The sequence below is a fragment of the Drosophila teissieri genome, unplaced genomic scaffold, assembly GCF_016746235.2.
Source record: "Drosophila teissieri strain GT53w unplaced genomic scaffold, Prin_Dtei_1.1 Segkk13_quiver_pilon_scaf, whole genome shotgun sequence".
Classification (NCBI taxonomy): Eukaryota; Metazoa; Arthropoda; class Insecta; order Diptera; family Drosophilidae; genus Drosophila; species Drosophila teissieri.
The window spans coordinates 308970-324314 of NW_025224993.1; the positions used below are offsets into that span (position 1 = coordinate 308970).

Below are 15345 nucleotides of genomic sequence, written 5' to 3' on the forward strand. Positions count from 1 at the left end.
AAGGGTCGTGATTCGGGTTTCCAACCGAACCCACATTTAACGTACCGACATTCCAACCCAGCCATAATTTGTCAGGGCCATTTCTACTGTTACAGTCCACATGACTGCTAATTAGGTTATAGTATAAGATTTGCTACACTTATTGTTAGTAAATGAGAAGATTCAATAAATCCGCCGCTTGTAGAACGCGAGCCTAAGGATAAACCCAGAAAAATTTTAATTCCTCAAGCAAGAACTACTGTACCTAGGGCACCGCGTCACTGGACCAGGTGATTGGCCCGGAAATGTCGCCACATGCCTTTGCGTACCAAAACGTCAGTATTGGTCGCACACTAGATAAACACAAAGAAACCTCAGGTAAGTGTTCCGCCGTTTGAAGAACGCGAACCTAAGGATAAACCCTCAAAAATATCAATTCTTCAAGCACGCAGATCCCCCAAGTTAATGAAGTAACGTATCTCGGCATCCACCTCGACAGACGTCTAACATGGCGTAGACATATCAAATGCAAGAAACTGCACCTAAAACTGAAAGCCAGCAGCCTCCACTGGATTATAAACTCACGATCGCCCTTGTGTCTGGACTACAAGGTCCTGCTCTACAACTCCACTCTTAAGCCAATCTGGACGTATGGCTCCCAGCTGTGGGGGAACGCGAGCAGAACCAACATAGACATCATACAGCGAGCCCAATCAAAGATCCTGCGAACTATCACTGGGGCACCATGGTATATTCGTAACCAAAACATCCACAGGGACCTCGGCATTCTCGCAGTAAAAGATGAAATAGATAAGCAAAAAGCGTCCAACAATGAAAAACTCTCTGTCCACCCAAATCCTATAGCAATGGTCTTGACTCGGGTCTCCAGCCGAACCCGCTTGCAACGTACAGACCTTCCAACCCAGCCATAACTTGTCAGGGCCACTGTCTCAGTCTACACGACTCCTAGTTAGGTTATAGTATAAGATTTGATACACTTATTGTTAGTCTCGTAAATGAGAAGATTCAATAAATAAAAGCAAAGCATTTAAAAAAAAAAAAAAAAAATTCATTCAAAAATGGAAAAAGAAAAGGAAGTATCGGCAAAGCTTAATTCTAAATTAATAGTGGCTATGCAAAAACACGATAGGGTTATGAGCGATATTGGACGTATGAAAACTGCATTTGAGGAAAAAACTATTTCGTTCGATAGTTTTCAACTGGAATACCGAATGCAACTTCTCGAAACATATTGTGAAAAATTAATGGATATTCAGTCAGACATTGATGTGCTAAACCCAGGAAATGATTTAAGAGCGTCTGTCGAGGATATGTGCATAATCACAAAGGCTTTATATCGGTCGGCAATGAGTCGAGTCGAGGCTCCGAGACTTAGTCACGGTGATAACAGTGGGTTTCGTCATTCGTCCTATTTACCAAAAATGAATTTGCCCAAATTCAGTGGAAAAACATTCCGACTTTAAAAATTTTATAAGTCTTTTCGAGAGCTTAGTGCATAATGACCCGTCTCTAACAAATATCGAAAAATTCAACCATTTGCTGACATGTCTAACAGACGATGCATTGGGAACTGTCAAGGCGTTTCAAATTTCGGATTTAAATTATGAGAAAGCATTGGCTAGTCTGAAAAACGTTTACGACAATAAATTCTTGATTTTTTTTGACACAATTTCTCAATTGTTTGACCTCCCACAAGTATCGAAACCATCTGCATCAGGCTTGAGGTCCCTTATTGACGAAATAGATCACACTACAAAATCCCGATTTAAAGAACAGCTTGATTATAACACGCTACCGACATGGTCCGATTGTGCGATTCAATTGAATCGAAGATATCAACATCTAGCTGCTGAGGAGTCAACCAAAAGTAAAGGGAAGCCTAGCCAAGCTTCCAATAAGGGATATTCCAAATCTTCCTTCTCATGCACACAGACAGACCGCAGACCGGATTCAAAGTGTCGATATTGCTCAGCCACAAATCACAGTTTAGGCAGTTGTCAACCTTTCATGGCTTTATCGGTGATTCAGCGGTTCGATTTTACAAAACACAATCGGTTGTGCATAAATTGTTTAAATCCAGGTCATCCAGTGAAGAAGTGCAAAGCAACAAAGTGTCGTGTTTGCTCTAAGCCTCACAACACACTTCTTCACAGATACGGGGTGGAGCAGCAACCATTTTCGTCGGGATCAGTTCCTCAAGTGCATGACCAGGCACCTTCAGTAGCAGTTGATCATAATAATCAAGCCCATTCTTGTCATGTTGCTAGTACTGACCAAGTTATTCTTGCTACTGCTGTCGTTAAAGTACGGGATAGATTTGGACAGTTTCAATAAGCACGAGCGCTGTTAGATTCAGGATCTCAAATCAATTTTATGGCAGAGGACTTAGCACAGCGTTTGCGGTTACACAGGCAAGAATCATATCTAAATATCACTACTGTAGGGAAAAACGACTCGGTAGTACGGCACAAAGTCCACACTTCAATTCATTCTCGCGTCAATGCTCATAATTTCGCTACCAATTTTTGGGTGTTAAGATCAATTTCATCTTATCAACCCGATCACGAAGTCAATTGTGCCCAATGGAAAATTCCGGCAAACATTGAACTGGCAGACCCTCGTTTTCACAAGCCCGCAAAAGTGGACTTACTGATTGGCGCAGAATCCTTTTTCGATCTTTTGAGCGTAGGCCAAATAAAATTGGGATGGATTGTTTCGGGAAAGTTCACTCAACGCGCATCAAAGAACGCTCAGGTATGCAGCGTCTTTGGCAGTGAAAATGTAAGTTCTCTCGACTCTCTTGTGGAACGATTTTGGGAATTGGAACACGTTCCTGAGAGATCGAAGGCTGTTTATACAGCTGAACAACTTGCTTGCGAGCAGCACTTTGAGCAACCGTACATAGGCTTTCGTCTGGTCGTTTTGAGGTAAGTTGCCATTTAAAAGATCCGAGTGTCTTAGGTTATCCTTCGAATCGACAAAGCGCAGATTTCTTGCATTGGAACGCAAGCTTGCAAATAATCGCGAGTTACATGACATGTATCAGGAGTTTATGAGAGAGTATCTTAACCTCGGGCACATGTCACTGCTTCCAACACCTCCTCCAGAGAAACAATATTACATTCCACATCAATTTGTCTTGAGACCTGATAGTAGCACCACAAAGTTGCAAGTTGTTTTTGACGCTTCAAGTAAAACGTCAACCTCGATCTCATTAAATGAGACTCTAATGGTGGGTGCAACTTCTCAGAGGGAGCTTTACGCCATTCTGGCAAGATTTTGTTTGCACAAATATGCCTTGACGGCGGATATCTCAAAGATGTATAGGCAAGTTAACATTGCAAATGAAGATAGAGATTTCCAACTTATCGTGTAGGGAAAAATCAACGCAAGCTCTCCAAACCTATCGCCTCAACACTGTCACTTATGGGACAGCCTCTGCTCCGTTTCTGGCCATCCGCTGCCTCTTTGAGCTATCAAAAATTTACGCTGAGTCACATCCTGTTGCATCAGAGGTGATTTCAAGCGACTTCTATGTCGACGATATGCTCACCGGAGCGAACAGTATTGAAGAGTTGGAGGTAATTCGCAAAGAAGTGACGAAGGTTTTGGAGTTAGGGGGTTTTCATCTAGCCAAATGGGCAACAAATCACCCAAGTTTGATGAACAACCAGGGATCAGAAAAATCTCTTATATTTAACACTTCTGAATCCGTTAAAACGCTCGGGATGAGATGGAACCCTCAAAATGATGCGTTTCATTATTGCTTGGAGGATTCGTGTCAGTCCTTACCACCAACTAAACGCAACATTTTGTCCGTCACAGCTCGTTTGTTTGACCCTTTGGGATTATTATGTCCATTGATTACACGAGCAAAAGTCTTGCTTCAGGAACTGTGGCGACAGAAATTAGATTGGGACGAATCGGTTCCCATGAACTTGCATACCAGTTGGAACGAATTTAAGCAGAATTTACTAGCAATTGACAAGATCTCCATTCCGCGATATATCTGTCTGTCTGGCTATGACACTGTTTAAATCCAAGGATTTGCTGATGCATCGAGCCACGCCTACGGCTGTTGCATTTATATTCGTACCGTGGCTGGGACAAATAGGTTATCAAGACTTCTAACCGCAAAGTCTAGAGTGTCCCCACTAAAAACAAAGTCAATTCCAAGGCTCGAGCTGTGTGCAGCGCATCTGCTGGCCAAATTATGGTCTCAAGTATCTCCTTTGCTTAACAAATTGGAGCTTGAAAGCATTAACTTCTGGTCGGATTCACAAGTCACATTATACTGGTTAAAGAGGGATCCATCAACTCTAGCAACATTTGTCACAAATAGAGTCTCTGAAATTCAAGAACTCACAGAGAATGTAGCTTGGCGTCATGTGCCCACGGAAGAAAATCCGGCTGATCTAGTCTCACGTGGAACAGACTTAGTAGGTTTGAGGTGTACTCTATGAGAAAATGGACCGGAGTTCTTACTCCGAAATCCAAGCGATTGGCCTCGGTCCCATCAGATTAAAGTTTCAACGGAGTTACAGTTTTCTGAGAACAAAAAAGCGTGGCAGTATGTTCCGTCACAAAAAATCAACCGAATGTCTTTATTGAGCTTGTTGGAAGATGTTCATCATTTAGTAAACTCTTACGGATCATGGCCTACTTAAATCGATTCATTCAAAGGAAGAAGCTTCAACGCGAGGTCGTCATTTCGGCTAATGAACTGAAGTTGTCGTTTCTTAGGATGGTCCAAATATTTCAAAAGGCGGAGTTCAGTTCAGAATACGTCAAGTTGGAGAAGTCTGAATGTTTAAGCCCACATCTACAACGTTTAAATCCTTTTATACATACCAGCGATTTAGAAGGTGTGACTTTCAACTTAATCCGAGTTGGGGGGAGATTGCTAAATGCACCAATTCCGTATGATGCCAAGTTTCCACTATTACTGTCCTCAAAGCCAGAATTTGTTTCGCTATTACTTCGCAACCTGCATCGCACTCATTACCATGCTGGTGTCAAGGTTATGGTTTCACTTTTGAGGCAACAGATATGGCTGATCAATGCGCGAGAAGCATGTACGAAAATTGTCCGTAGCTGCGTTCACTGTTTCCGGTATAAACCAGTGCTGATGAGCCAGATAATGGGCAATTTGCCAGCCGATAGGGTCCGAATGGAGCGCCCCTTCCTAGTTTGCGGAGTAGATTTTTGTGGTCCATTTTATGTGTCCTTAAAGATCCGCGGTAGACCTCCTATCAAAACTTATGTGGCCGTTTTTGTGTGCTTTTCGTCAAAGGCTGTTCACCTTGAACTTGTTGTCGACCTATCCACTGACAGCTTCTTATCCGTCTTTAAAAGGTTCGTCGGGAGGAGAGGGCTGCCGGAGAAAGTGTACAGCGACAACGCCACGAATTTCGTCGGAGCGTGCAACGTGTTGAAGGAGCTCAGCGAAGCGTTTCACCGCAGTCGGGACGAGCTGAGCGGATACGCGGCTCAGATAGGCGTCGAGTGGTGTTTCATACCGCCGAGGTCACCACACTTCGGAGGACTGTGGGAAGCAGCCGTCAAATCCGCCAAAACCCGGTTGCTGCGAGGAGTCGGCAACGCCAAGCTCACGGCGGACGAGTTGAGCACCCACCTGGTCGAGGTAGAGGCGCTGCTCAATTCGCGTCCAATCGCGTCGCCGGGCAACGATCCCAACGATGGAGAGGCCCTAACACCAGGACACCTACTAATCGGGCAGCCTCTGATCACGCTGCCGCAAGAATCCGGCACAGGAGGAGTGTGCAGCAAGGCCAGTTGCGCATATTTGAAGCGGTGGCGAATGCTGTCCGCTCTCAAGCAGCAGTTTTGGGACAGCTGGTCCAAGGATTACATCGCCAGCCTGCAGCAGCGCAACAAATGGAGCGTCGGATGCCGCGATCTGGAGGTCGGTTGCCTGGTGGTCGTCCACGAGGACAACGTGCCCCCGCAGCGGTGGCTAACAGGCCGCGTGGTGGCAACAACAGCAGGCGAGGACGGTAGAGTGCGCGTGGCGGAAATTCGGACGTCAGGAGGCGTCATCAAGCGCGCCATCCACAAGCTGGCATTGCTGTCAGTGGATACTGCTCCTGTTGAGAAGATGAAAGAGCCGGAGGCCTTTAACGGGGCCGGAATGTCGGAGCAGTAATTTATGTTAAAAAGAAATATTTGTAATTTGTAAACTTAGATGAAATGTAAACATAGCATAACAGCTAATATGAGAGCTTAATTGTAGTTGTGCTCACTGGATTACTCTTCTACTGAGAAGCTTTATCAGTCGTTTCGTGAGCATAACCGTGAAGCTTACACAGTCGTAAAATTGAAGTCGAAGCTGCCAGCTGCGCCCGCGCAAATAAACGCATTAAAATCGAACCTTTCGTCTATTTTTGCTAGTCGCCAGTCCAAATTTTCATCGGGAAAATTCTTCCGATTTTTCAAAACTGTTTGAAATAAGTTTCTAATCCAATAAATTTCGTAAGCGATATAACTAATCGTTGAAATACCGACGGCGCATTTTTAAGCCCGAAAGGCATAGATAAAAACTCATACTGGCCATCGGGTGTCACAAACGCTGTATACTCAATTGAATCCGCATTTAAGGGAATTTGGTAATAACCACTAGCCATATCTTAACATGTAAAATAATAAGCTCCTCGAAGTCTACTTATTTGATCCTGTATAAGTGGCAGAGGGTATTTATGAGCGACTGTGTTTGAATTTAACTCCCTATAGTCAACACAAAACCTATCCGAACCATTTTTTTTCTTTACCAGCAATATAGGGCTTGCATAAGGTGAACAGCTTGGTCCAATTATATTGCATTTAAGCAATTCGTCAATTTTTTATCGAACTAAATCTCGCTCGCATGGGCCTAATCGATATGGCCTTTGAACTGTCTTTCTTGGATCAATTAATCTTATTTTCATTTCGCCAACTTTAACCTTAGTACATGGGATACCCTTTATAAGAGAATTTGAATACTTTGCCAACAATGAATTTAGTTTCATTTTATCTTGTTCATCAAGTTCAGTATCAATATCGGCTGAATCACTGCTGGTACACAAATTAATTATTTTGATTCTCGAAATTTTAAATTGGTTTGACGAAATGATAATATCAAAACCCTGATTTAATATTTCGCGACCAATAACCATATCGTTTTGCATATGATCATCGCCTATTACATAAAACAAAATTTCAATGCAATAATCGTCAATTTTTACGTTATTTAAAACCTGTACAGTACTACATATTCCATTATTGCCTATGCCATTTAAGCCTCTATGATTTATTCTTTTCTTTCTCCCGTAGGTTGCTCACCAGCGAACAGGGCAGTCGGCTTCAGCCCTTCTGGAAGTCCCAGTGGAATGTCCCACCCATTCCCTGGATCCTGGCGGGAGGCCTGTGACGGCATGGGATCTTCCGGCCGACGTGGGTTCGGTAAGTAGGTGCGCTTCGGCTCGGGGGTAGCTCTCGCCTTCTCCCTCTTCCCTCCTCCTGCTCCTCCTTTTCGGGGAACGACTGGACCTCGGCGATGGCGGGTCATCGTCAGTGACGCACGTGGTCAGTGCTGGCAGCGGGTCGTACTCGTCCACGTACGCCATTGCATCGACCCAGACCCGGGTATCCTTCATCCGTAGCCCGCGATAGTGCTGCGTCGGCGGCGGGTAGAATGGGTTGCGTGCCCAATTCTGCAGTGCGGGGGGTAGTGCGACGCTGCCGCTCGTGGCAGTTGCTGCATCCTTGGCTGGTCCGACGGTCGGCTCTGCCATATCTCTGGGAAAAACAAAAAGTCGGGGGTCGCAGCTGTTAGAAATTCCGAAATTTGTTATTTTTAAATATTCTCCCTGTGAAGACACAGTTAAACAGCATTATCTTTGTTATCAGCTGCGTGGGCATCTGAGCTCTTTCCTTTCGCGCTCACTCTCTTTTTTATTACTCTCTCATTCTACTGTTCGCTCTATAAGCATTGAGTTTCCCCATCAGGAGTGGGGACGTTGGGAAAGCGCACTGTTACGTACACCCTTTTTGTAAGATCATAGGACTTTGAAGACTCAAAACCAGAATCTAAAGCAGGGGAGGGGCTATCATCGCGTTGAGTCAGACGGATTGCGACAAAGAAAATGCAAGGAACACTTGGCATAGCAGACCGATAGCTCAGAAAAGCTCTAAGCCTTTATAAAAAGACCGTGGCCCAACGATAAAATAGTCAATACCCGGTCGATCGTTGGTCTTTTGGCTCAGCGAGAATGTTCAATATAAAGAAATGGTAATTTACGGCCGGAGTAGCTGTTCTTTATTGTGAAAAGTTCGAAACGCGCTACACTCTAATGGGAGACGAAGATAATTCGACATCAGAAATGGGATCGGGCCCCATACCTTCAACAGTGGACCATGATATGGACCATAGCGTACTATTATGGAAATGCAAAATAAAAATTTAATTGAACTTGTGTGGGCCATACAAACAACGGCATCTGATGCGGGGTAATGCTGTTGAAATAATTTTGAAAGAAATTGCATAAAAAGGCATCGCGCTGGTAGTGGCATTAAGTTCAGCACAAGAGGGCAGCGCTTCGCAATGGCTCTCCCAAGTGTGTTACGCTGACATTTCTGCGGAAAATTCGGACACAAAATGATTGACTGCAGACTTAGACAACAAAATCAGTTTGCCAACAACAAAGAACGACAGGACAGACACGATGGTCATCAACGCGGAAAATCAAGTGTAACTTGCTACAAGTGCGGTGAACAGGGTCACATATCTACCCAATGTGCAAAGAAGGAAGCTGATGGGAGCAAAACATTCAACCGAGAAAAGCGAGTGGAGCAGTGCAGTGTTGCAGTACCTAAGGGATTCATAAATCATAGAGGCTTAAATGGCATAGGCAGTAATGGAATATGTAGTAATGTACAGGTTTTAAATAACGTAAAAATTGACGATTATTGCATTGAAATTTTGTTTTATGTAATAGGCGATGATCATATGCAAAACGATATGGTTATTGGTCGCGAAATATTAAATCAGGGTTTTCACTGACGATGACCCGCCATCGCCGAGGTCCAGTCGTTCCCCGAAAAGGAGGAGCAGGAGGAGGGAAGAGGGAGAAGGCGAGAGCTACCCCCGAGCCGAAGCGCACCTACTTACCGAACCCACGTCGGCCGGAAGATCCCATGCCGTCACAGGCCTCCCGCCAGGATCCAGGGAATGGGTGGGAAATTCCACTGGGACTTCCAGAAGGGCTGAAGCCGACTGCCCTGTTCGCTGGTGAACAACCTACGGGAGAAAGAAAAGAAGGAACAAAGCAAATATCGGAAGTTAATCTTCCACGCAGAGAACAGAGATTTCCGGGTGCTCGTAGACAAGCACTACGGGATCTCGGTCTCATTCCGCATCCCATAGAAGGAGGGGGATGTGAGGAGCGAACTTGCCCCCACAAATAATAATTCTAATGTTCAAAAGTAGAATATAAATGTAAATATAAATAGGAAATAAAATGTATGTAAATAATGTAAGATAGACCCTTGCACATTTCTCCCACCCATAGTAACTATTAAAATGTATATATTATTATTAACAATTATATTTAAAGCTACAAAAGCCACACACGAATTCTCACCACTTGCCCGAGCTCGCCCCGTTAGCCTGGAAGGCTAACCACACACGGACACACATACAGGCGCACCCAACAGAGCTCACCACGCAAAGTGGTCACATAACCGACGCCTAGATGAGCGAGAGCGAGAGAGCTCGAGATCACTCAGCCAAATCAACTCCGAAGAGGAGGAGCTACAGGCGCTGAGCCAGGAGTGGACATCGACTAAACCCTCTGGAGCCGACTTATAGAAGTCGAGTGGTCGAGGACCGGAAAAGTGTGACGATTAACCACACACGGACACACACATACAGGCGCACCCAACAGAACCTAACCTAAATCACTGCGAAGCGGCGCACCATCTGTTGAGCCAAACCATGCGCGAAGTCCAAGCCGACGTAGCGCTAATAAGCGAGCCGTATAGAAAAACCCCCGGGTCTGACTACATATTGGACGGTACAGGAAGCGCCGCGATCCTAATCAACGGGACAAGCCGGCCAAGATACCTGCGCATTGGCTCATTCTTTGTAAGGGGGCTGGTTGGCGACCTGTGCCTGTACAGCTGTTATCTACCACCACGCCTTTCCCTTCCGGAATTTTCGGCAGTTATTGATGAGCTGGCTAACGACGCAAGAGGAGAGCGAAACGTGGTCATCGCTGGGGACTTCAACGCCTGGGCAGAGGAGTGGGGCTCAGTCCACACGAACGCAAGAGGGCGTACCCTTCAGGAAGCCTTCGCGTCTGTGGACGTAGCGCTTCTGAACACAGGGACGGAGCACACCTTCAGCCGAGCTGGAGCAGGATCGGTAGTAGACCTGACCTACTGCAGTGGCTCGCTTTTCCAGCGCGCACAATGGTCCATCAGCGATGCCTATACGGCAAGTGACCACAAGGCGATTATCTGCGACATCACCAGCAGAGGATCTTTCACAGCCCCATCAGCGAAGAGGCACTTCAACCCAAAGACGCTCCAGCGGGACGCGTTCCTGAGGGAATTTGGGAGCCCCGACATCGGTGAGAACGCAGCGGCAAGCGCAATCAGCCTGACTAGAGCAGTCGAGAGGGCATGCACAGCAAGCATGAGGGTGTCAAGGAGCCACCACCGCCACCGGGAACCAGTCTATGGGTGGACCGACGAGATCGCGGAGGCTCGCAGAACCTGCCTTCGGGCAAGACGGCGGCAGCAAAGGGAGCACGGCCACCCCAACAACGAGACTCAGAGGCAAAAATACGCCGACAATCGAAGGGCTTTAAAGAGACTCATCAAGCAGTCCAAGAGGAGATGCTTCTTGGAGCTATGCGACTCAGCCGAGCAGGACCCTTGGGGCTCAGCATATAAAATAGTGGTTAAAAAGCTAAGCCAGGCGAAACCTCTAAAAGCAGGCGACGCGGCCACGATGACAGCGATCGTGGAACACCTGTTTCCAATGGTGCCCTCGGATCCGCAACCTCCTCACGCGGCTCCAGGCGACTTGTCGCAGATAGCGCTCCGACCGGAGGAACAATATCGCGTCAACTTGAATTCGGCCCAGCATTCGACCGTCCACCAGGGAAGGCCTTCCAACTGGAGAGACAGAACGGACTCCCCAACCCAAGCGCCGAGACCATCTCATACAGACGATATGCTGATCGACCATCGCAAGCTTCGAACCTGTATCAGCTCGACTGCACGAAGCCATCCGCTGCAGGGACCTCAGAAATGCAGTCGCTAGGAGGCGAGATCGACAGTGGACGCCATAGCAACGGTCAGGAGATCGCCTCGAAGGCATGAAGCACAAGATGGAGGCAGCAAGGTACTGCTTGGGTAACATTGGATATAAAAATGCGTTCAACCAGCGAGATGGGCTCACATAGAGCATACAGCACCTAGGTACCGGACGCTTGGGGCATAGTCAGGCCTACTCAGCGACAGAGTGCTACTGTCACACAGACGAGCACCTTAGCACAGTGACCTCTCCCCAGCGCTCCCCGCTGTGGAACGCATGTACGATGGTTGCTACGCTGCCACTACCAGGAAACCAAATGATGCTTCGCTGACATATTGCGTGTAATCGGCAAAACCGTTATGAGCCGAGCCTCGCGATCAGCAATCGCATCATAGTGGAGTGCTCAAGCGTCGCCTGACATTGCTCACACAAACGGAGGCAGTGCTATATCTGCGCAGCGGTAGAGACAGACCCGAGTCGGAGCACAGGTCACGTGGGGAGCGACGATCCTGGCTGGACATAGGCTAACGCAGGAGCATCTCGAAGCAACAACACCCTTACCAACACCCCCCCCCCCCCACCCTCCCCTACACACAACACCCTCTAACCCCCCCCAACCCCACAATCTCAGACGACCAATATAAACTCTCATAGACTTGCTGACCTTGGAGGCGAAGGAGATACACCACGAGGTGAAGAAGATTGTGGGACAGTGCAGCTCGGCCCAGAAGCGAGCCATAAAAGCCAACGCCAGAACCAACAGCTTGGAAAGGTGGCAAAGACGGTGGCAGCAGTCGACGAAGGGAAGATGGACCTTTAGGATCATCCCGGATGTGGTCGCATGGACGCGAAGACGGCATGGCGAGGTGAACTTTTGGCTCACCCAAATGCTTAGCGGGCATGGATGCTTCAGGAGCTACCTGGCTAGGTTTGGGCACGACGACGACAGCCACTGCTCAGAATGCGGCGTCGACGAGACGGCTGAGCACATCATTTTTAATTGCCAGCGATTCGACCGCGACAGGGAAGGCTTCATGGAGGACGTAACGGACCCTTCTACCCTAGGTGAGCGCATGATCTCGGATCAGACGTTTTGGGATCAGATCAGCAACTTAACTGCAGTGGCGATGAAGAGGCTGCGGGCAGCGGAAAGAGAGAGAGCCGCTCGGAGCCAACAGGATCCTAGCTAGGGGAAAATGAGCGCATCCTGGCCCTGCGAAGCATAGCCTCGCGGTAGTACCGCAGGGACTCCAGGATTTCTCGCACCTCACAACACCTTACAACACCCCCCCCCCCCCTCCCCTACACACAACACCCTCTAACCCCCCCACACCATATCTACTTGTACATATTAATATCCACCCACAACAATACCCATGATAAAAAAAAAAAAAAAAAAAAAACCCAACATAACTCACCACGCAAAGTGGTCACATTACCGACGCCACGATGAGCGAGATCGAGAGAGCGCGAGATCACGCCACCCGAAAAGGAGGAGCTACAGGCTCTGAGCCAGGAGTGGACATCGACTAAACCCTCTGGAGCCGACATATAGGAGTCGAGTTGTCGAGGACCGGAAAAGTGTGACGATTTCGGGCATCGAAATGCGAGGGCGAGAGGAGTAAGTCACGACCTGTGAACCACAACGAGGTGGCTTACGCGTGTGTTAATGAAATCTCGGCGAGCCTCAATCACCCTAGAGTATAGTCAGACCGACTCTGTTAAAAGTTTAAGAAAGAGCTAACCCTAAAATGTAACGGTGCCGGGAAAATTTCGAGATAAGCGGCTGCAAAGGGTTATGATACACTGGGAGAAATCACGACCAATAAAAAGGGTTAAATAAAACAATGATAAATGTGAAATTAAATGTTTACAAATAAATTGCGAGAATAAACTGAGGAATGAATAAATTGTGAACTTTAAAATTAAAATTAAGTAACGCGGTGGCTGACAACCTCCACCGCAAACAGTAAAGAGTTTTTTTAACCGATTCAATGCGGTCCGGGTAAACACGATATTTTGGACACCAAGCGGCACCATATTTAAAAGCTATTTAGATCGGAACCTTATACTGAAGGCATATTTTAGCATTGCCTGCGAATATAAGAATAAGCACACGCGAATATTTTATTACTAAGGAAAGATCGTTGATAAATAATGTAAAAATTAATCGGCCCTGGGTGGCTGTTGTAATTTTGGGCTGAGTAATAGTTTTATTTAAGGTATAAGTAAATGATTGGAGTTTTACACTTTGTTGGCGATAGAGATGACAAACGAATTAAAACTAGAGATGACATTTTTGCGATTACAATGTACGCGATATATTAAGGTATACGATATGTGACGTGCCGATTAATGTGCTGCCAATTGTATTTCCAATACTTCCCCTCAATTGGTTAGGTGTTGATCGGCTTGACGTATACCCAAGGATGTCTTACAGGTGTTGTGTTTTGAGGCCCCAAGTCCTTTCGTCAATATGTCTGCTGGCATCTCGGTCGTTGGGATGTAGTTCACGGATATAGTTCCCTCTTCAACCAGCTCTCTAACGAAATGATGGCGGATGTCAACATGCTTGGTGCGTTTGTGCAATACGGGGTTGCGGATTACGTAAGTTGACCAGCTCCTTGATTCTCGTTGTAGATGATAGTCGTCTTCAGTTGCCCCAAAACTTCTTTGAGAAAGCTTCTAAGATGAACCGCTTCTTTTGAGGAGTCTGACAGAGCCATGTACTCTGCCTCTGTCTGCAATCGTCCGTTGCTTTCGACTCTCCCAGGATATTGCTGCACTTGCAAACTTAAAAGCAAAACCTGTGAAGGATCTGCGATCGTCAATGTTGGCGGCCCAGTCAGCATCTGCGTAGCCTACTAGGTCTTGACCACTTCGTTTATAACGCAAGCAGTGGGTTTGAGTGCCTTTTAAATAGCGTAATACCCTTTTTGCAGCAATCCAGTGTTGTTTTCCAAAATTTTTATTATATTGGCTTAGTGCGCTCACAGCATATGCAATATCAGGGCGCGTTGATACTGCCAACCACATTAAGGCTCCTATCAAACTCTGATATGGTACACTGGAGATTTCTTTCTTTTCGCTTTCGGTGGTTGGGCACATTTCTGTTGACAATTTTCCGCTCGTGTTAACTGGAGTATTTATAGGCTTACAGTTTTCCATGTTAAAACGTTTCAGGATGTCTGCTATATACTTAGGTTGGGACATGGTAAACTCTGTCTTGTCTTTGCTCTGTTTAAATTCTATGCCCAAACAATAAGATATCTTGCCCAAATCCGTCATCTGGAATTTGTTGGACAATTCGTGCTTCAGTTTCAACAGCATTTGGGTGTCATTGGTCGCTATTATGAGATCGTCTACGTAAAGCGATACTATTAGGACTCCATTTCGCTCACGTTTCAAGTACACGCAGTTGTCGGCCGCAAGTGGCTTAAGGTTCAGTTCCTTGAGCTGGTTGTCCAGCTTTTTGTACCATTGGCGTCCACTCTGCTTTAGGCCATATAAAGCTTTTCTTAACTTGCACACTTTATTTGGGCCATATATCTTCTTATCTTTTATCTTTTGCTGTCAATATTTCTTGGAATTCAGGTGGGACGCTGATGTAGAGCTCTTCAAATCAAATTTATGTACATCCAATCCGAGTTTCGCAGCTAAAGCTATTAAAATTCTTATTGAGCTCATTCGGGACACTGGAGCGAAGGTCTCGTCGTAATCAATGCCTTCGCGTTGCGTAAATCCTTTTGCGACCAGACGAGCTTTTCGGCAATTTATCTTTCCGTTGGGTAAATATTTTGTTCGTAGTACCCACTTTGTTTCGATAACCCTATGGTTTTTCTGACGATCGACGACCTCCCAAGTATTGTTATTTTTCAATGACTTGTACTCGTTTATCAAGGCCTCCTTCCATTTGACAGCGTTCGCACCCTTAAGAACCTCGCTTACAGTTGGCTCCATTGCGAGTGAGGTGGCTTCATAAAATATCTCTTCTTTTTCCGACTCGAGCTGCTGGTCGGATGTGT

General features: G+C 46.3%; 1 protein-coding gene across 1 annotated transcript; it reads left to right on the forward strand.

Annotated features, from left to right (window-relative positions):
• Positions 1 to 5140: 5140 nt before the first annotated feature.
• On the forward strand, positions 5141 to 6166 carry LOC122625602. The gene has a single exon (XM_043805688.1). It carries the CDS (start codon positions 5141 to 5143, stop codon positions 6164 to 6166), a length of 1026 nt encoding a protein of 341 aa, XP_043661623.1.
• The last annotated feature ends 9179 nt before the right edge of the window (positions 6167 to 15345 follow it).

Bases quoted from the DNA above. Each gene is read 5' to 3' on its own strand.
- LOC122625602 (XM_043805688.1), top strand. From the start codon at position 5,141: ATGGGCAATTTGCCAGCCGATAGGGTCCGAATGGAGCGCCCCTTCCTA.